This window comes from Puma concolor, chromosome B3 (assembly GCF_028749965.1).
Source record: "Puma concolor isolate L17-30 chromosome B3, mPumCon1.1.hap2, whole genome shotgun sequence".
In the NCBI taxonomy this organism is placed as follows: Eukaryota; Metazoa; Chordata; class Mammalia; order Carnivora; family Felidae; genus Puma; species Puma concolor.
In genome coordinates, this window is record NC_141672.1 from 142,661,657 (window position 1) to 142,683,627 (window position 21,971).

Below are 21,971 nucleotides of genomic sequence, written 5' to 3' on the forward strand. Positions count from 1 at the left end.
TAGTGGGTGTTTGTCAGCTTTACAAGGGACTGACAAAGGGAAGCTGGGTGCCATCATCAGAAGTAGCCTCTGTCCCTAGAATCGGAGGCATTTGAGGAGCTTTGGAAAAAATGAGATTCTGCTTGGGAGGGGAGGAGAGGGGAGGAGAGGAATCTGTACTTTGCAAAATCACGCCGGGTGATTCCAATGCAGTCCAGTTTCTGAACCCTTCGTGTAAAGCCCAAAGCAGTTCCTCTGGGTGCATTTGGTTCTAAGCCATCTCCTTGTAGCCCTGCCTCTGGGGGGTCACCTGCCCACCCCCGCCCCCCTGCAGGCAGAACTACAGCGTTTGCCCCCAGTGTGTCCTTTAGGGGAATGAGAAGGTCAAAGCCTGCTTCTCTGTCTCCTCCCTCCTGCCTGAGACAGGGGCCCTGCTTCCTTCACGTAGTTGTCCTTGACCCTGGATTGAAGTACATTTGTCCCTAGAGGAGGATGAAGCTAGGCTAGGGTTCCCACGGTGGAACCCACAACATTTCCTGCAGAGATGGCCAATGCTCATTTCTTGGGAAAAGGGTCTCATCCCTGAGTGTCAAACAGAACAAAATGCACCCTTTTTCTGCAGGAATTCTCAGTATGCTGGTGGATATTGGAAATCTCCCAGAGTTTCTTACACCGAATTTGGCCAGGGAGCTCTCCTTGCCTAGAGCAGACTGAGGGTCTACAGAGATGCTGATTTAAGCAATCAGCCAGGGCTGATCCTGCAGCAGGAATGAGGCAGCTGCACCAGGGCCCCAGGGGCAGACAGAGATGGGGAGGACTTAAAAACTTAAATCTCTAACACCCGTCACTGACCCAGCAAGCAGTCTCCACCCCCAGAGCAAGGCGGTGCCTGCCCTCTCCTTTTTCCACCTCATACCTGCCACCTTCTCTTTAAAGGTTGGCCATTTTAGTTCCATTGTTTTCCGGATTGAAAAACCTGGGAGGGAGGTGGAGCACCCAGTGTGGTCTCCTTGGGGATGGGAGAGTCCTGCCTGCAGACACATTCTCGCTGTGAGCCTGGCTCCCCCCTCCCAGTGCAAGGGCCAGTGGCCAGCGGCCTGACTTGGAGGGCCAGTGCTCTACTTGCTGTGAGCCTCCAGGGGGCGCCAGTATAATGGATGTTCCATCCCCTGTGGCGTGAACTCCTGGCCCCTGGAGCTGAGCAAGGAAAAGCTGTGTCTGCATGCTTGTCTCTGTCCCCTGTCCTCATCGCTACAGCCTTGAGTGTCACCCCCAACCCAGCCCCACACAGTTCATCAGGGGGCTGCTTCACCTTCTCTGGGCCATTGATTGCCCTTGAAGCAGCCTCGTTCTGGGACTCCCCCTTCCAACCCGCAGTGACTTCTGCTTTTCTTGCTTTGCTAATGTTTTAGCAGAGTGGGTCTCCCTGGTGTGGGGGGACCTGACTGCATAAAGGGTCTCCACACCCAGTCCTGATGGAGAAGAGTGCTGTGGGCTAGGTTGGGGGTGGAAGCCGCTTTATTAGCCAAGAAAAGACCTAGCACTGGCTTAGACCTCACCTCCTACTTCTTCCCCTGCCCACCTGCTCCCCCCCCCCCCCCCCCCCCCCGTCTGCTCTTCTCCAGCTGCCATCTCAGTGGCCCAGGGGCCCCAGGGGCTTACCCACAGGGGTCAGTGAGACTCACCTATGCCAGGGAAGGCTCCAGCAACATTCAGTGGCTGGAAAATTGGGACTAGTCCAGCCCCCTCCTTAGTCACTGCAAGTGCCGTGTGGAGTGACCGACCCTTAGATGCTTGCAGCAATCAATCAGGCGATTTGCACATCCCTCCTCAGCCCTCTGGGGATTGCAGAGGCTCTCGGAAGACCTTCCACACTTGGAATAAAGCCCAGTCCCCTTCCTTGGCCCGGAGGCCCTCAGGCACTTGTCTCCCCTTCCCCCTCAGCATCCCGACTCACCTTCCCCTCACCCACCACCCTCCAGCAGATCCCACTTAATTCCCGCCTTAGGGCCTTTCGCCTCCTAGCCTCTCCCACCTGAAGCTCTTCCCACTTGGCTTTGCAAGGTTGACTCATCTTGGTCATTCGGGTCCAAACATGACCTCGTCCGTGAGGCCTTTCTTGACCACCCAGTTGAAAGAAGATGAACACACCCCGTGTCCCAGCAGCCCTGAGTTGCACTGTCTTTGCAGCTTACCACCGTCTACAAGGTCCTGGTTGGTTGGTTTTCTTGGTGGTTGTCTGCCCCCCCCCCCAGCCCCACCCAACCAAAAGCTGCACGGGGCATCATGCAGATGATCTGACCGGATCATCTTGCTGTGAGACTCCAGAAAATGCTTAGCACACAGTAGGTGCTCAGAACAAGTGTGCTAACCAGACAAATGACTTCAGTACTTTTTTTTTTTTTTTAATTTTTTTTTTCAACGTTTATTTATTTTTGGGACAGAGAGAGACAGAGCATGAACGGGGGAGGGGCAGAGAGAGAGGGAGACACAGAATCGGAAACAGGCTCCAGGCTCTGAGCCATCAGCCGAGAGCCTGACGCGGGGCTCGAACTCACGGACTGAGAGATCGTGACCTGGCTGAAGTTGGACGCTTAACCGACTGCGCCACCCAGGCGCCCCTACTTCAGTACTTTTCAAACTGTGCTCCAGAGAGTCTACAGTGGTGATGGGGCGTCTGCGACACCCCATAGGGGCCACAGGGGTGAATAGAGAGGTGGCAGTGATTGTAGGGGTTCCCATGTCAGATTTGATCAGAGCGACCCTGATTTTATGCCTTTTGGAAGCCACTGTTATGGGGCTTTCTACTCTTGTCAGAGATAAGAGAACGGACATCTGAAAAGGAGGATGTCCGGGAGAATGCTGAGTGAAATAAGCCCATCGGAGAAAGACAAATACCATATGATCTCACTCATAGGTGGAATTTAAGAAACAAAACAAGCAAGGGGAAAAAGAGAGGCAAACCAAGAAACAGGCTCTTAACTACAGAGAACACACTGCTGAGGGTAGGTGGGGGATGGGGAAAATCCACGATGGGGATTAAGGAGGGAACTTGTGATGAGCACCGGGTGATGTATGGAAGTGTCGAATCACTATATTGTGCACCTGAAACTAACGTAACGCTGTATGTAACTATTCTCGAATTAAAATTAAATTAATATGTCCTGCCTAGGGGCATATGGCACTGGATAGTGTCAGAGCTAGAACTAGGTCCCAACTTCCTAACTCCCAATGCTCTGTCCAAAGCAGCCGCCACCTATCCCGGCCACCTCAGCAGCCCCATCTCCCGCTGGCCGTGGCTCAGAACGGCCACCAATGGGATCCAGCTAAGGAGAGAAGAAGCCACGTTCCATATGCCCGCCTCCCCCCTGCCCCCAGCCTCCCTTAGTAGTTCATGATAACTCCAACATCAAGGGGGAGCAGCTGCTTTAAGGAATGAATTTATATTTTTAGGTTCTATCACTGGGCTACCCAACATGGGCCATGGGCCTTCTGTCATTTCATTTCCAAGCTGTGGTATCCCAGCGCTCCCTATGACATGGAGGAGGCAGGCCAGACACCAGGGATAGGACGGAGACACGGTTCCCTGGCCTGGCAGAGTTCAGGGTCTTCATGACCCTGAAGATCTCAGTGGGCAACCTTTCTCAGCCTTCCCCATCCACACTGAACGCTGAATGGCATCTCTCCCCCAGCTGTCCTATGTGCCTGTCCTCTCAGACTCCCCCACCGTGGGCCTCCATATCTCCCTCCAGCCCTATCTTGTCTTTCTTTTGCGATGGAGGGTCCAGCACATAGTCGCCTACGTTTTATTCCCAGCCCCCTTCCTGATTGTAGCACTTGCACTCCCAGAAGAATCCATCAGGCTCTTGTCTTGTAGGAGTGGAAGTCAGGCAGATGAGCTCAAGGTCCAGTTTGGCCAATTCACCAGTGGTGGGAGCTTGCCAGATTTGACTGGTCTCAGTTTCCATATCTGTAAATCAGGTATACGGTCTCTTACCTCTTGAGTTTGTTGGGAAGATAAAATAACAGAGGTTAACCAAGGTACCTGGCCCAGAGCAAGTGTCCTCGAAGCAGTAACTGATGTTAATCATGAATATCCCTGGGTCATTCCTGGTATCTGAGAACGTGGGTTGGGTGGTCATGTGACTGCCTCTTTTTGCCCAACCTGAAGTTCCTCAGCTCCTTTCCCGACCACTTAGGCTCTTTTTTTTTTTTAATGTTTATTTATTTTTGAGAGAGAGAGAGAGACAGAGCGTGAGTAGGGGAGGGCAGAGAGAGGGAGACACAGAATCCAAAGGGGGCTCCAGGCTCTGAGCTGCCAGCACAGAGTCCGACACGGGGCTCGAACTCACGAGCGGCGAGATCATGACCTGAGGTGAAGTCAGATGCCAAACCTACTGAGCCACCTACGCGCCCCTGACCACTTAGGATCTTAAGGCAGCCATGCAAACTTGGAACACAGAGGGATGTGGGGAATACAAGAAGAGGCTTAAGCTTTTGCCACCCTGAAGCTAACTGGGGAACAGGGCAGGTCCCCTAATCTCCCCCCCGCCCCAGCCCTGGTAGCTGCAGCAAGCCCTGTTGTACCGAGGGGCCCCCACCACACCATTCCAGGGGGTGTTGTTCCATTATGTTCCATGTGTAGGATGCCCCCCGGAGTGGGGCAGTGCACAGCCCCTTGCAGCTTTGCACAACAGCCCTGATAGTACCCATTCCTTCTGCTGCCCCTTGGGACTGCACCACACCTACAAAGCAAGAGATTCCTTTTCAGGTGTTCTAACTGCCACCAGCTTTCAGGAGGCAGGCAGCTTTCAGGAGGGAGGGAGGGGCTGGTATACTAGGACCAGGAGCCGCTTCCGGCCCCTCTGATCTCCTGCTCTAGGCCCTGTCGTTTCCTCCTGGAACTGGGGGAGCTAGGAAGTCTAACTGTCCTGGGAGAACCTTCGGTGGTTCTGAGCATGTTAAGACAGCTGAACAGCCTCAGTTGTGCCTCTGTTGAGACGTCAGCCTTTCTTGGTCCTATGTGGACACTAGGAGAAAAGAGGCTCTGAGTCTCGATGGGCCAGAAAACTCAAAGAAACCTTCACTTCTGGGTTTTTGTTAATAAAATCCAGACCAGGATCTGGGATAGGTTTCTCCCTTCTCCTGGCTCCCTAGAATACAGAGAGCCACATTGTCAATCAGTGAGAACAGAAAGGGAAATGGAAGGGTTTGATGATGACGTGAGGGTCAAGGAGCCAAACCAAGAAAGTCACAAAGATTGAGTTTAAAGGGGGCTCCTGGGTCACTCAGTCGGTTAAGCGTCTGACTCTTGATTTCAGCTCAGGTCATGATCTCACGGTTTGTGGGATCGAGCCTTGCAGTCAGGCTCTGTGCTGACAACGTGGAGCCTGCTTGGGATTCCATCTCCTTCTCTCTCTGTCCTTCCCCTGCTCACATTCTCATTCCCTCTCTCTCTCTCTCTCTCTCTCTCTCTCTCTCTCAAAATAAATAAATAAGCATTTTTTTTAATTTTTTTTTCAACGTTTATTTATTTTTGGGACAGAGAGAGACAGAGCATGAACGGGAGAGGGGCAGAGAGAGAGGGAGACACAGAATCGGAAACAGGCTCCAGGCTCTGAGCCATCAGCCCAGAGCCCGACGCGGGGCTCGAACTCACGGACCGCGAGATCGTGACCTGGCTGAAGTCGGACGCTTAACCGACTGCGCCACCCAGGCGCCCCAAGCATTTTTTTAAAAAGTTAAAAAAAAATATTGGGTTCAAAGGGCAGTTGAGAAAGATCTAGAAAAATCCATCAAGAACAATCCCGGTGAGACACCTGAATGGCTCAGTTGGTTACGCGTTTGACTCTTGATTTCTGCTCAGGTCATGATCTCACAGTTCATGGGTTCAAGCCCTGCACTGGGCTTCGTGCTGTCAGCGTGTGGAACCTGCTTGGGATTCTCTCTCTCTCTCCCTCTCTCCGTCCCTCCCCTGCTCATGCTCTCTCTCTCTCTCTGGCTCTCCAAATAAATAAATAAAAACTAAAAAATAACAATAACAATCCCGGTCTACACTTGCAGAGCCTGCTTGGGGTTCTCTCTCTCCCTCTCTCTCTGCTCCTCCCCCTGCTCATGCTCACTCTTTCTCTCAAAATAAATAAATATTTAAAAAAAGAAGAAGAAAAGAAAAGAGCAATCCCAGGGCTCCTGGCTGGCTCAGTTGGTAGAGCCTGTCACTCTTGATCTCAGAGTTGTGAGTCTGAGTCCCACATTGGGTGTAGAGATTACTTAAAAATAAAATATATATTAAAAAAAAGACCAATTCCAAGGTATGACGCCTGAGTGGCACAGAGAAAAGAAAGGCAGGAGAGGGGCTCCTGGGCGGCTCAGTCGGTTAAGTGTCTGACTCTCGGTTTCAGTTCAGGTTGTGATCTCACAGTTCACAAGTTCAAGCCTGGAGTCGGGCTCTGAGCTAACAGCGTGGAGCCTGCTTGGGATTCTCTCTCTCCCCCGCTCTCTCTCTCTCTCTCTCTCTGCCCCTTCCCCGCTCATGTGTTTTCTCTCTCTCTCTCAAAAATAAATAAGCATTAAGAAAAAAAGGCAGGAAAGATTTAGGTCAGACATGAGAAACAATCTTCGAAAGAAATCGAAATCATCCTGAGGTTGACTTCCAAGTAAGGTTTGGCAATCTCCTCTTTCAGAAGTGTTTTCAGGAGTAGTAGCAGTAGTAAAAAAGTTACCTATCGTATTAGTTTCCTGGGCTGCCATAACAAAGCACCACAAAGAACCACAAACCGGTGGCTTAAAATGACAGAAATGTATTGTCTCACGTCTAGCCAGAAGCCCAAAGTCAAGGTCTCTTCGGGGCCATGCTCCCTCTTAAACATGTAGAAGAGGCTCCTTCCTTGCCTCTTCCCAGCTTCAGGTAACAGCCCGGCCAGTTTTTGGCATTCCTGGGCCCACCTTGTCTCACTCTGGCCTCTGCCTCCGTGGTCACATGACACTCTCCATTGGGGCCTGGGTCGTCACTCACCGTTTCCCCTTTTTCTGAGGACGCCAGTCATACTGGATTCAGGACCCATCCTAATGACCTCACCTTAACATGACTACGTCTGCATAGACCCTATTTCCAGATAAGGTCACATTCACAGACTGGGGCTTAAGGCTTCCACATCCTTTTTGGGGGGTGGGGAACTTGGTTCAACCCATAACACCCTTATTGACATGCTACTGTATTTTGTACTTGGCTTCATTTCTGAGATGTACGGGAAGTTCTATCAAATTAAATAAATGACACGTCCTCTGATTCATCAGTGCTTTTATGTAACCAGAGACTGGGCATGTTGAGTAGAAAGGATTTAAATGTTGTCACATAACCTGGAGCAGCAGGAAGCTCTATGAAGTAGGTCTGATTATCCCCATTTTGTAAATGGTGAAACCGAGGCACGACTGATAAGTGATAGGGCCAGGATTCGAACTCGTGACTGTCTGATTCCAAAGTTCATGGTTTCCAGCTATTTCATGCCTAGAGAGAAGGTGAATTTCTCAGATTGGACCCAGGCAAAGAGAAGCAAAGGGGCTTGTCGCCTAGTCTGGGGCCCATCCATCACGGTGTATGTCCAATAAAGCTCTGCTCATTCTGGCATGCCATGCCTATGAACGTCATGGGCATTCATTGGCTCACAGACAGGACCACCTTTGGGAGAGAGTCATGAGCTGGAGAGACCTTGGACCCAGAGTCTGTTGAACACCTAACTGTAACAGGAGAAAATACTGTCTCTCAGTACATTCCCCAGAGTTTTAATACATAGAGAACTTTCTCCTCTCCTCCAACCCCCACCCCCACTCCCTCCCCACCCCCACCCCCTGCTGGCTATCACCTTGGTCACCGGGGAGTTTATTGGCTTTGACACACAAGCTCCAGTTCTAATGGCCTGCCAGGGCTGGAATTTATTTTCTCCTGTGGTTGTCCTGAATGCAGATTTTTTTTTTAAAAGGATATAAAATTTCATTTTATTTTTGGAAACACTTTTCCTTTGAAAAACAGTAAAGGGCATCATACAAAGTTTAGGAAATATAAACACGCAAAAATGGAAAAAATAAAAATCTACCATAAACCTAACACCCAAAGATAACCAGAGTTAAATCTATGTATATCTTTTGGGTCTTCCCCGCCCCGTGAATAGACACACACTAAAAGGGAATGGAGTTGTGTTCTGCATAACATTTTGCAGTTTGCTTTCTCGTGTGAGCGCGTTTGCAAGTCAGTAAGCGGTTTTCCATAATTAGAACATTCTATGTGCCAGGCTGTCTATGGGACACAGTGGGGAATACACAAGGCGGAGGAAGTCTGCCCTGCCCTCGAGGAGAGCCCATGGTCCCGGTGGGAGAAAGCCATGTCTGCAATGAAAACTAAGTATGAAGCAGAGAGCCCCAGGCCTCGTCCCAGCACGACGGCTGTCTGTGCAGCTGTGGGTGGATTTTTCCACCCTCCTTCCAGCAGGGAAGGTAGGCACTGCTGCTCTACCAAGCTAAGATGGGTGTGAGGCTCAGCTACCGTGCAGTGATAGTTACTGAGAGAGAGCACGCTTCCATGAGGAAGTCTGCAGGTGCCTGGGTGGCTCAGTCGGTTAAAATATCCGACTTCGGCTGAGGTCATGATCTCGAGATCTGTGAGTTCGAGCCCCGCGTCGGGCTCTGTACCGAAAGCTCGGAGCATGAGGAAGTCTGCAGGCTCTCCCAGGTCTGGGGCATCTGTACCCTGCAAGCCAGAGACAAGAGACTCAAATTTGCTTCTCCCAGAGAAGGCCTCACTTCCCTTGTGCCTCTCATGGTATGGGCCTCTTGAAGAGCCAAGCATGTTTCTAGTTTTAATAAGTATTGCTCATATAAGATAGCCCTTCTCACAAGCCAATTAATTCATCTGCTGCTCAGATAAAGAAATAACCCAGCCCAGGGGCACCTGGGTGGCTCAGTCGGTTAAGCAAGCATCGGACTCAGATCGGACTCATGATCTCAGCTCATGTCTTGATCTCAGAGTTGTGAGTTCGAGCCCTGAGTTGGGTTTCACACCCAGCGTGAAGCCCACTTTAAAAAAATTAAAAAACAGGGGCGCCTGGGCGGCTCGGTCAGTAAAGTGTCCCAACTTCGGCTCAGGTCATGATCTCACCGTTTGTGAGTTCGAGCCTGTGCTGACAGCTCTGTGCTGACAGCTCAGAGCCTGGAGCCTGTTTCGGATTCTGTGTCTCCCTCTCTCTCTGCTCGCACTCTGTCTCTCTCTCTCTCAAAAATAAATAAACATTAAAAAATAAATAAATAAATAAATAAATAAATAAATAAATAAATAAATAAAATAACCCAGCCCAGAAATGGAAAAAGACAATTGTATTTGATTCATTTAGAAAGAGTGCGAGGGGGCCCCAACATGGTGCCCTCTGAAGAAATTTTCAAGGGAAATGTTGATCATACCTGGTTTCCACCTCGTGTGGTTTTGGAGCCCAACCCCATGACAAAGCAGGCCCCCCTAAATGCTGAAGGCAGTGTGGTACCTGGCAGGGCCCTGAGTGCACGAAGTTCTCTTTGAATATATAAAGCACTCCAGGAAAAAAAAAAAATGGAATCTATCCAATTGGACTAGTGCATGATATCTCTAGATAGTGGGTTAGATAGGGATATTGATTTTCCTCGTCAAAAGGACAGACAGTCATCAAATTCATAGGGACAGAAAGTAGAACGGTGGTTGCCGGGGACTGGGGGAGGGGGAAACAGGAGTTACTGTCCAATGGGGACAGAGTTTCGGTTTGGCAGACGGTGGTGAGAGTTGCACAATAACGTGACAATGTGAATGTGCCTCGCGTCACAGCACTGTAAAATACGCGCAGAATAGTTAAGATGGTGAATCTTGTGGCTTGCGTGTTTCACCACAATTCCCTTTAAAAGAATTTAAAACAGCGGCAACAACAACACAAAAGGAAAGGTGGCTTTCTTGTGAGGCCCACGTGGCTGAAGGAACACTGGCGGGAGGAGCCGGGAGGCAGCAGACAGAGTGAGTCCCTAGAAGGCGTTTTCTGGAAGGCGGCTGCGCTGGCATCCTGTCGGGAGGCTATTAGGCACTGTAAACCTGACAGCCTTGCAGGGCAGAGTCACACAGCCAGAAAAGGCTGGCCGAGGACTAGGGACATGCCAGAGGCAGCTGGAAGGGGAGGAAAGAAGGCCAGGTGTCACATCCTATGTCAGTTGCTTCACAGCTCGTCGCCAGCTATTCTGGAACAAATTGAGAGTCAGAGGGGGTCTGTGAGGGGCTCAGAGAGCAAGCTCTTTGGGGTTTTCAGCCTTACTCTGCAGCCCCAAGGTGCTCTGAGTCAAACTCTGAGGCTCAACCCGACCCGTGGGAGGACTCTTGCAGCAGGCACGCGGCCAATGTCCGCTGACGGAATCCGTGCTTTCAGGCTGGTTCCATAGATTGTCAAAGGCTTCGTTCGGATGATGAGAATAAACTGACAGGCTCCATCCTTGACACCTGCCCCCGTCGCCAGCATCTGTGTGGGAAGCAGAGGCCTGGTGAGGAGTTAGACCCGCTTGGGCTTGAGTCCTGGCCCCCTGCCACTCCCTGGCTATGGGATTTGAGATAAGTTACTGACTTGCTCTGAGCCTCTGTCCCCTCCATTCTAAAATGACGCTAGCAGCAGTGTGCCTTCCCAGGCCAATCGTGAGCATTGAAGGAGATGATGCGTTTGTTCAGACTGCTGTTGGGCATCATGCTGGCTTGGGGTCAACTTTCAGTACGTGACAGTATTTAGGGGAAATGGTGGTGGTGGGCACTCAGGCATGAGGGAGACCCAAGGAAGAATGAGCCTGGTCCGCGCCCTGGTGGGTGCGGTGTCCTCACAGAGGCGGACAAATGCTGCAAGCCGTGTGTGATCCTGCTCCCACGGAGGAGGGTGAACTTGGTCATGATGGGGCACCAGGGAGACTTCACAGAGGCGTAGCCAGCCAACAGCTGGAGCAGAAGCTTCAGTTTCCTTCTGACGCACCTCAGATCGGGTCTTTCCTGAACCCCCGAGAGCCTCCCCATCACCTACAAAATGAAGCCAGGGTCACTAGCCTAATTACGAAGGTTCTTCAGAATCTGGCCCAGCCTTGTTTCTGACTTTATTCGATCCTGTACCACTTGGATCTACTCCTTTCTCCATGCCTTTGTCCATGCCTTTCTCCCTCCTAGAATGCCCTTTCCCTCTACCATAGGGTCTTGTCTGTCAAGACTCAGCTCAAATGTCACCTCTTCTTCAAAGCCCCTCCAGGCCCTCCAAACAGGAGGGATTTCTGCATTTTCTTAGCTCTGGAACTTTCTCATTGAGAGCAGCCCTTCCTGTCATTGTAAGGCTTATTCATACATCGTATCTCCCGTCCCACACCAGCCATCTTATCTCTCGTGGATTCACACGGGCCCATCCTTAGGTCCCCCTCAGCACCTACTACAGAGGTTTCCCTGTGGTGGGAGTTTGACGGAGGAAAGGAGGGAGGGACATAAGGCAAGAAATGCTTGGAGCTTTTCCAGATGAGAGGCAATTATACCTTCCACAGGAGAGCTTAAAAAGAATCCTCAGCTCTTCAGAGCACATGCCCCAAGAAGGGACAGCAGTGTGGGTGACGGATGGCCATGGGCTGAAGGTGTCTTGTCCACTGTCCCATCAGCCAACCCTGAACCACGCTGGGCAGGACGGGCTAACCTGAAGGAGCAGTTTCAGGAGGTCTCCAAGACCACGTTCGCATTCAGTAAGTTCTTTAGAAGGATGCTCAGAAGTCAGCAGAGCTGTTCTACTCATGGTTTTGGTGTTTTCTAGCAGAAGAATACAGATCAATGAGCAAAGCAAAGAGGCCCGTAGGAAAGCATCCCAAGGTGACCAGCTGTGTTCGCCCAGGGGAGTCGTGTGGACAGCACACAGGGTGACACAACACGGAGCACTGCCAACCAGGGAAGCTCACCGAGCCTCGGTTCCGGAGTTTTTAGAGGGGGGGAGTTTTTAGAGGGGGGTAGTGGTCACGTGGCTGACTGCCCAAATGGTTGACCTTCGTCTCCAGCACCTCCAGAGGTCAAGTTGATACCGTATGACCCAAGACGCATAGGTCACGTTGTTAGCATAGACTATCCAGTGTGCCCTAAGGCCCCCAAGAAAACTTAAAGGTCCCCTCCTGAAAGCTGGGTCCACAGCTCCCATTGTCTCTCAAAGAGGAGCATGACCCAAAAGGAGTTAATGGCTGTTCTCCAGGAGTCTTTCCCAGTCCTGGAACCGAGGCATGCAAAGTAGAATCAAAAGAATGAGGCTTGACTCCAGGAATCCATTTTCCTTCTTACCCTTGACTAGACCCTAGGAACGAAACTCATAGAACCTGATCATCTGCCCCACAAGTTCAAGGGGTTGGGTCAGCTGCTCCCCGTTTCCTGCCTGCCACTTGCCAGGCATCTGGCCCTCTGCCTGCCCAGGGACTCGACTCTAACCCCAAACACCTGATGGCCCTTTCTGACAAGCAGACACTTCCAACAGGACTCTCAGCTTCCAGAAACCTCTACCGAAGATCATTTTTGAAACCTGGGCTCCATTCTCAGCCAGGGAGGCCACTGAGGAGTCACACTGGGTCCCCTAGCCCCCTTCCCAAACCCCATCAGGAAGGAGCTCTCTGTTCTGCCAGGTTGGCGGTCAGCACCACGCGGAGGGAAGTCAGCTCTTGGCCCGGGATCCCTGCCCCAAAAAGGGTGCTTGTGCTTGATGGAAAGTTTGGGCTGAAGGACACTCCTTTCCAAAATCCCAGGTTCGATATTTACACAATGTCTGAAATTAATGCAGAGAAAACCTCTAAGTGCCCGGCTGGAAGGGGAGGCTGAGAACAGGAAGGGGCGGGGCCCAAACCCTAGGTTTTTTTCCACAGAGAGAACAGGGCAAAACTAAATGTCCCTGGGTGAGTGAAGAGGAACCAATAAGTATGCCATGTACCCCTCCACTTTAAACTGGTTTTACTGGGAATTTGCAATGGAGAGTGGGGAGAGGGGGGCATAACGGGGAAAGGTTGGTGGTGTTGAGCTGAATTCTGCCTTCAAGTGCCCCCACCCTTGTCCAGGCATATGCTTCAGGGCAGGGGTGGCCACAGGCACCCAACCCTTAGGAAGCACCACCCATGGCCAGCCTTTCTTCTCAGCTCCTGGACTCAGCCTCCCTCCCAGCGCCTTGGAAGTACAGCCTTTGTCGTGTTCTGTTTTGTTCCTGAATGCTGTCTCTGGAGTCGCTCACCACTCCCTGCCTGGCCATCCTGCCCCACTCTTGGTCCCCTCCTAGCAGGAGAGGAGCATGAACAGATGTTTCCATGGGCCATGTATGGATGTTGCCACGGCCTACGGGAATGCTCCAGACTCCCCTGACAGCCCCTGCTCACAGCTGCCCTTTCTCCTAGGGCTTCTGACAGTCTCCAGGACTGAGGAGGTGGGAATGCTCTACAATCAGGTGACATTCAACAGTTACGATCAGTCTTAAGCTTTCCACGCCTTCCACTCCCAACCTTAATCCGGAAGGGGCATTGCCCATTCATTAACAGCCATCCGTTCATTTATTCAGTGACTATTTCTTGTTTACCTACTACCGTGCCAGGCATTATTCTAGGCACTGGAAATAGAGCAGTGAGCAAACCAGACAAAAGTCCCTGCCCTCACGGAGTGTATATTCCAGTAGGGGAAACAGGGAATAAGCAAGAAAGGACATTAATTTCCAATAATAGTAATATCGATAAACAACATCAGGGAGGCTCTGGGTGGTGGTGAGAGCACAGGGCGCTCAGGGAAGGGACATTGGGACTGAGCCTGGAATGCTGAAAAGTGGCCAGGTAGGGAAAGATCCACAAGCATGTGCCAGAAAGAAGGAAGGGCAGTTACAAAAGCCCTTACAAGGAAACAAGTCTTTGTGTTTAAGGAACAGCTAGAGGGGCACCTGGCTGGCTCAGTCAGAAGAGCTTGTAACTCTTGCTCTCAGGGTCATGAGTTCGAGCCCCACGTGGGGTGTAGAGATTACTTAAATAAATAAAACTTAGGAGAAAAAAAAAAAAAAAGGAACGGCTAGAATATGGCTGGAAATAGAACTCTGAGATGTGGCATGAGCAGGAGCAGAGGCAGATCGTGTAACGCCTTGTAGGCCGTGGCGGAGGGCTGGCTTTCACTCCAACGACATTCATCCTGCTTTGCCAGGACGTACATAGGCCAAGCTTCCCTTTGCCTTAGCCATCCCTTCTGACCTATGCTTCCAACATGATACAGGCTCCCTCCCTCCCCATTCCTGTCACCTCACACAAGAGGATCTGACTCCCCAGGGGACATAGAAACTTCTGTTTTGCGATTTGGAAGGAACAAGAGGAAGTTTAGAACGTCATTCGCTGCCTCTCCTCCTGACTGGAAGTTAGCCATTTCCAGAGGCCTCACCCATAGACTTTCTGGCCAGAGATGCCAAGACGCTTGCCCAAGTTCACCCAAATAGCAAGTTATAGGTCAAAGGTGTGAATTCAGGTTGCATTCTTAAGGTACCCACCTTCTCCCATACCATACCATAGGTTTCCCATATTTGAGAAATGTGAGAAGAGGCCATTTTAGGATATTGCAAAGAGCCTGTGTTCAAAGTAGACCCCAGAGAGCAGATAAGGAACAGCATATCTCTTGTCACGACAGATCCAAGCCAAACAGTGATTACTACCAAAGATATTTATCAGTTGGGTGAAGGAAATCAAGACAGGCCAGAGAGGAAAGAACTCGATGTCTTCTAAAGTCTTATATGTGCTCCGTGCCCTGACCAGGGTCTCCTCCTTTCTGTTCCATGTTGTGCTCACCACCCCCCTCCACAGGCAGGACCTTCACCTACAAGACCACATATGCCTTCAGCAAAGTGAGGGCAGATTTGTTTTTATTGTGGAACCAGCATCCTGCTAGGCCCCTGGTCAGGACGGTGAGGTTGGCCACCGGTCGGCATTGGCAGAAACAGCTCCTTGGGCTAATTTCTGAAGCTGACGTTCAGAAAGGGCTTCTTCCCCTTAGCTCCCCTGTCCCTGCCCCTGTGGGATCAGCAGCACAGGAAGCAGCAAGCCAACAGGAGTTGGCCAGCTCTTCCAGCTGCCAGAGGCCAGGGTCCTCCATGGCAGAGTGGGACAGTAAGAAAGGCCCAGAAGACCCAGCTCAAGGGAGGGCTCTACTGGCTTCCCTCCTGAGTTGGCTGATGGGAATCCAGCTACACCAAGTGATATTCATGTTTTTGCAGGTACACTGGCTGAGACAAGACCCGTTTAATCAGGAATGGCTCGGTTAGAGCTTTTTACTTTTGAATTTTTATTAAAACAATTTTTAATGTCGGGGCACCTGGGTGGCTCAGTCAGTTAAGCGTCCGACTTTGGCTCAGGTCATGATCTTGCAGTTTGTGAGTTTGAGCCCCATGTCGGGCTCTGTGCTGACTCTCAGAGCCTGGAGCCTGCTTCAGATTCTGCATCTCCCTTTCTCTCTGCCCCTCCCCTGCTTAGTTTCTGTCTCTCTGTCTCTCAATGATAAATAAACATTTTAAAAAAACTTTAAAAAACTAAAAAAAAAAAAAAAACATTGAACTTTTTTTAACGTTTATTTATTATTGAGAGACAGAGCTCGAGTAGAGAGACACGGAATCTGAAGCAAGGCTCCAGGCTCTGAGCTGTCAGCATACAGCCCGATGCGGGGCTTGAACTCGCAAACCGTGAGATCGTGACCTGAGCCAAAGCCAGTCACCCAACCAACTGAGCCACCCAGGCGCCCTCTGATTAGAGCTTTTTAAAAACCCACCTGAAGATTCCTGGAAGGAAGTTAGCAAGGACCACCTGCAGTGCTGCAAACAGAAGTGAATTTGTGTAGCGGCCATCCTTCTTCCTCGAGCATCTTCCCTGACAGGCTTTGGGGAGGAGCCGCCATGTTGGGCTGCAGGAACCAGTCCTCCTTGGGCTTCTGGGGGCACAGGGAGAGCCAGGACTGGGGACACCTGCAGGACTCCTCCCTGCGGATGGATGGTCCAAGAGTGGGTTAGGACTCTCACTTGGGAACTCACTCCGCCCCCCCAGACTCAACCCTGCATGAATGGTTGTCAAGAATTTAAGATGCGTCAGTGACAGCAGAGCAAATAGCAAAATGGGAAAAAGGAAATCAAAGAGATGGAAAAAGACACGGGTAGAGAGAGACCAAGGAATGGGAGGAAGAGGGAGAGAGGAGAAAGAGGAGGAAATACAAAAAGAATATTCACATGCACAAAAAATACCTTCACAATTCTCATGGGGGTGAAGCTTGCGTTGTGATTCCAGTTTACAGATGGGAAAACTGAGGGCTTCCATGGGTTCCCCCGTGAGTTAGGACAGAGCTAGGACTGTAATCAGCTTCCTGGCTCCCCCTTTCCATACCTTCCCACCATGTCTGGTTAGAGTATATGGAAAATTAGGAGGTGTATTCGGGGTCACTCTGGCTAGATGTGTCCTTGGTGTGGGACTCCTGCCCCTTTCTCTATGCTGGGTTTGAAATCCCAGTGTTAAGTGCATATGTCAATACTGTCATGCACAGATGTAGGAAGGGGCTTGTCCATGAACAACAAGAGACATGGTTGTGAGATTAGCCTGCAAATAAGTGATATGATGGAGGCCAGTGGCTGGAGGAATGGGTGACCTTGGTCCTTTTCAATCCTTTCCTCAGGACTTAAGTCACGGACATAGAGCTGCTTAGTTACTGACAAATCTTACTGGTCGATCAGTCTACCAAATTCCAATGTCCGCTGGTTCATCAATAAGTAGTATCGAAAATCATTTTTGTTGTTCCCAGCGCTGAGTTAACACGGAGGGAATTCTTTTTTTTTTTTAACTTAAAACTTGTCTTTCATCCTTAAGGAGGTCATGATCTGCATGATGAGGCAAAGCTAGCATCTATAGGAGAAAAAAGAAAGTACTAACCTGGCTGCAGCCCAGTTGTGAGAGGAGAACCAGCCTTGTTCTTTATTTAGTATTAGTTACTTGCAGTAGTGTGCTGATAAGCCCACTCCCAAAAAGGGAGAGCAAGACAGAAGTCCCCGTTTGTAGTGTTCCCTCGTTTCTGTGCCAGAAATGTTCCCATCATGACCAATTTCTGGCTACCAATGTGATATCGTTGAAAACGGAGTTGGGAAGAGATATCCAAAATTGTCTCTGGCCAGCCAGTGCAGGCTGGCTGTGGCATCCCAGCAGTTCTCCCTGGGGCCCTGGGAATGGAAGACCCTATTTGTCACACCCCTGAGCTGCACATGGGCTGTGACCTTCCCAAAGTCACATGCCATTATTGGGACGCTGGCATGAATCAACACAGCCATGTACATCACAAGCGAGCAGTATGTATCTCTCTAGCTGAGATGTGCTGAATGCAAAATGGGAGTGGTCTGCCCCCAAAAGCCATGCACCTCATAGGTGCTTAGCCTCCAGCACCCCTTCTCCTCCTTCAGAGGCCTAGGGTGCTTAGGCCTCCATTTATTCATTCATTCATTCAGCAGATATTTCCTGATTGACCTCTCTCTGGGCTGGGTGCTCTGCCGGGGGCTGGGGAGACAGGGAGGCACAAGACAGATGTGGCCACTGCCTTGTAGAGCTTACAACATGGGATGATGATGACCACGCCCCTAGTTCTGGCCCTGGTTCCATCTTCAACTTACTATGTGGCCTTGAGCAAATCCCTTAACTTCTTTGGACCTCCGTTTCTTCACCTGTAAAATGAAGGAGTTGAACTTGACATGCACTAACGTCTGTGGCTCCAGGAAGGAGGGCGAGATCTGGAAGGTACATGAGGAAGAGTTGAAGGAACTGGGCAGCTCGTGGGAGAAGACAGGACCCCTGAAGATCTGGCATGAGTCCCTTGCAAGAGGAGTGGACATTTTTATTGCGGTCCCTGAGAGTAGAGCTCCTGGGTCGAAAGTATAATGGGGGTGGGTCATTCAGACCCCAGCTTGGAAGATGTTGAACACCATCCCAGCTGCCCAGCCATGGCATGAGCCACCTTGTGAATGGGCACCTCCTATTCAGTTAGAGACTGCAGACCACGTGCCTCAGATGCACGTGGACAGGATCCCTGGCAGGGAGGTCACGGCTGTGAAGCCCCAGCCGCTGGGTGCTCTTCCGGCCCACACACCTGGAGAGGCTCACCCAGTCCTGCCACCAGGGACGTGGGGGCAGTGGTGCTGACGGATGCCTACTGAGTTCCGAGCTGGAGACACGGCCCCCACCCTCAAAAGGGAACCTGCCTGTCACATTATCTCTCTCAGTCTCGAAACAGCCATGGGGGTGGGTCCTGTGTTATTAAAGCAGGAGGTGGCCACGCCAGGACCAGGACTGGATACCTCTGGCCTGGGGGGGGGGGGGGGAGCGGGGTGTGCCTCAGGTCCGGGGGTCTCCACTGCACGGTGCGGGAACAGAGATTCAAGGCAAGCGGGTAAGCTGCCCACCCAGTGTCTTAATCGGGTGGAGTAAAGGCTAAGGCCACGGCCAGGTTGGCACCCGACCACGTGACAGAGGCTAGCTGACAAGGAGGCGGAGGGTTTCCCTATCTACACGCACACACGCACGCACCCTCAGCTCAGTTTAAAAGCCCCACTAAGCTTGCTTTCCCCCGTCGGGTCTCCTAGCACTTCTCTCCCGAGGAAGCCAGCTCCTTGATGACCAACCCAACCACACACGGAACCCCTCGCACCCCGGCCTTCATCCAGCACCCACTTCCTGCTCCCCCAAACTCCTCTTTACCCTTCCTTTCTGACGCCCCTGTCCCCTTGCTCTGCCCTGGCCACACATTCCCCCTCGCCTCCACCTGGCTTTGCTTCCCACGGAGAAAGGCCTCCCTGTTGACCATCTGGCAGTGTCCACCTCCTCCCATAAAAGACGCAGTGAGTCCTGGAGACACTTGGAACCCAGACAGAATGGAATTTCTCCCTATTTTCTTTACAGCTGAGAAAACACACACACACACAAGAGCATATTTATTGCGATGTTTCTAGCCCAAAGTTTGTCTTTAAAAAAAAAAAGAAGAAGAAGAAGAAATAAAATTAGTTTCTCTGCCCAGTCCACCCCTACCCCAAGCCTCCACCCTTTTCATTCCTGGTCGAGGCCAAGGAGAAACACAGAGCGGGCCCAAGCCCCACAGAGAAGCACTGCATCGCAGACAATATCAGTCTTGTTCACAGAGTTTGGGAAGAAACACACCTCCGAAAACATACACAAAATTTCCCAGTGGAGGGTGTTCTGAGGGAAGAACAGGCGGGCCCTGTGTCTGGACACAGTATCCCTGAGGCTCTGGGAAGAGAGGAGCCCACAAGTCTAGCCCCCTCCCCAGACCGGAGGGGACACCTTACCCTTTTAGCCTCAGTGGGGCCGGGGGTGTCATACCGGGCCTGAACAGGAGTGCCCACAACTCAGTGGCCCCTCACGGTCCCAGCACCTGGAACCCCAGAGATCGTTTTTTGAAGGCAACATCGGAGAAAAGTCCCTGAGGAGAGAAGCAAGGGGCTGCTTGTTAGGTCTCTGGCATTTTCCAGACTTCCTATGGTGTGAGGGAAACGTGCCTCACGCATTCGTCTCTGTCCCCCCAGCAGGGCCACACAGACAGCCCTTCCATCCCTCAGGTGACCAACGTATGTGGCATGAATGACAGATTGTGATAGAAAGAAAGGTCACTCAAAACAACAGGGCAGGTCACCCAAAAGGGTTCCTCAGAGTCCTGTCCCCTGCCCGCCCCTCTCCCAGGCATTCCTGGGATGGCAGCCCAGGAGCCCCCCCCCCCCCCCCCGCTGATGGTGACTGAGCCAACAGCGACACCTGCTGGGCCATCAGACTCTGACCCAGCAGAGAACCCGGGGGCGTCACCCCAGCTTCCCAAAGCCCCCGGAAGCTCCATTCATGTCTTTAGTTCCAGATCCTCCACCCCCTCCCCCTCCAGGGCTGCCTCTCTCCTCCCCAAGGAGCATCTGTGATGCAGACACTTCTCAAACCAAAATTGAATGCTCCCACACCGGAGAGGAGGGCAGGATGGGCCCCAGCACAGGACCCTCCCGCAGGAGAGCTCAAGAGACGTCGTCGGGCACGTGTCAGGGAGTGCCAGTCACAGGCCTCCGCAGCGTGACTGCACACCCTCTAACCAGCGGTGCTCATCTAGGCCGCACATTAGAAGCATCTGGGAGCTTCTGAATGCCTGAAGACCAGGCTGACGCCCAGGTGATTTCAGTGCACAGCCAAGGCTGACAATCACTGCTCCGGCTGACCTCTTAGAAATTTAATGGGGTCTTCTGAGGGTCTGTGCACGGTCCACTTGGGAGTCAAGAGCCCAATTGTGCAGGGAATGCCTTTATGATGTGATTGTCACATATCTGTATACTTGGCGTGACAGTTCTCCAGCAGAAAAGGAGGGTTTTTCTGATGCACATGAAGTCATTGTTGAGGCCAGCAGGAGGGCTCGGGGGGTCCCGGACTCTCACTGCCCTCCTACATCATTAACCTGCCCGTCCCTGAGCCTCCTCAAGAGCTCTCTGGGTGGGCATCCTTCCCCTGGCTTGAAGCAGGCCCCTGAATTGTGCACGAAAGCTTGGAGCATTCTTCATCCTAAACACACAAGGTTCTTGAATTTGAAGTTGGTGACAGGTCTGGATTTCATCAGGGAGGTTGGCTAACTCATTTCATTTCTCAGGGATTCTGACAGGGATCTCCAGAGAGGAAGAGGCAACTGGAGGTATGCATACATAGAGTAAGAGATTTACTAGAAGGACTTGGCTCACATGATTACAGAGGTATCAGGCAAGCTGGGGGCCCAGGAGAACCAGGGTGTCGTTGTAGCCTGACTCTGAAGACTCGAGACCCAGGAAGAGCCACTGTCTGGGTTCAAGTCTGAAGGCGGTTTGAAGGTCATCAGGAAAGAGGAATTCTCTCTCTCTCCTGGGGGAGGTTCAGCCTTTTTTGTTTTATTCGTACCATCAACTGATTGGATGAGGCCCACCCATATTAACAGGCCAAGCTGCTTTAGTCTACCAACTTAAATGCTCATCTCGCCCAAGAACACCCTCACAGACACACCCAGAATAACATTTGAACACATACCTGAGGACCCCAGGGCCCAGTCAAGCTGATATAAAATCAACCATCACAGGGATCCTTCCAGATCAGCCTTTGCAGATTAGAAGATGGGAGGTTGCCTAGAAAGGACAGGAGGTTTCCAGCCTGCCACGTGCAATGAAACCGAGAAACCTGTGAAGGCTTTGTGACGAGAGGATTCTTGCAGAAGGCATCCCTCCAACCACATGTAGCCTCTTTATCTTGATGTGATTTCAGATCCCTGCACGTGGAATTTATCACCTTGCGTCCTATGCCCACGTGACCCTCAACCGCACTGTAGCTGAACCTAACTCCTCTGCCTCCCTTCTTCCAGGTGAACTATGACCACTTTACTCTTGGTGTTTGTGACTCTGAGGGTCATTACAGCAGCCAGCGCAATAGAAGCTTCAGGTGAGGACGCTCCCGTGCGTGTCTCGTGTATCCAGCACGCACTGAAGACCGGATTCTGGGTACTGGGTCCCGAACTTAGTGCTGTTACTCCCAGGGTTATGATTTCCCCTTTCCTGGCCTTTTCCTGGCCCTGGCTCTTTCCTATCGAACGAAGGCAAGGCTAACCACAAGGGATGAGGGCGACACGCGTGCGTCCAGGAGCCCTTGCTTGGGTACTGCTTCTCCCGGCTGCCCTCTAGGATGGACAGAGAGCATGAGGGGGAGAGCTCCTGGCAGGTGGCCATCTTCCCAGTCTCCCCTCTGTGGACCTTACCCCAAATTGCCACGTACTGAGCTTGGGGTAGAGGCAGGATATAGATAAGCCAAAAGAGGAAATGCCAGCAAGGGAGGATCAACTGGGATATCAAAGAGAAACTTGCTTGAGAAGCGGTCAGAAAGAAGCCACCAACAAATCACACAGGTCTTTGTTTATCTAG

The 21,971-nt window shown here is 51.5% G+C and overlaps 1 protein-coding gene across 7 annotated transcripts in view; it reads left to right on the plus strand.

Moving 5' to 3' along the window:
* ACAN (aggrecan) overlaps window positions 1–21,971 on the plus strand; it is a 69,118-nt gene that overhangs the window by 7,349 nt on the left and 39,798 nt on the right. For all 7 annotated transcript variants that reach the window (XM_086711556.1, XM_086711550.1, XM_086711552.1 and 4 more), the window contains exon 2: window positions 21,419–21,495. In XM_086711556.1, the coding sequence (XP_086567682.1) occupies window positions 21,426–21,495 (70 nt within the window). In that variant the 5' untranslated portion in view covers window positions 21,419–21,425. The remainder of the gene's footprint in view (window positions 1–21,418; window positions 21,496–21,971) is intronic.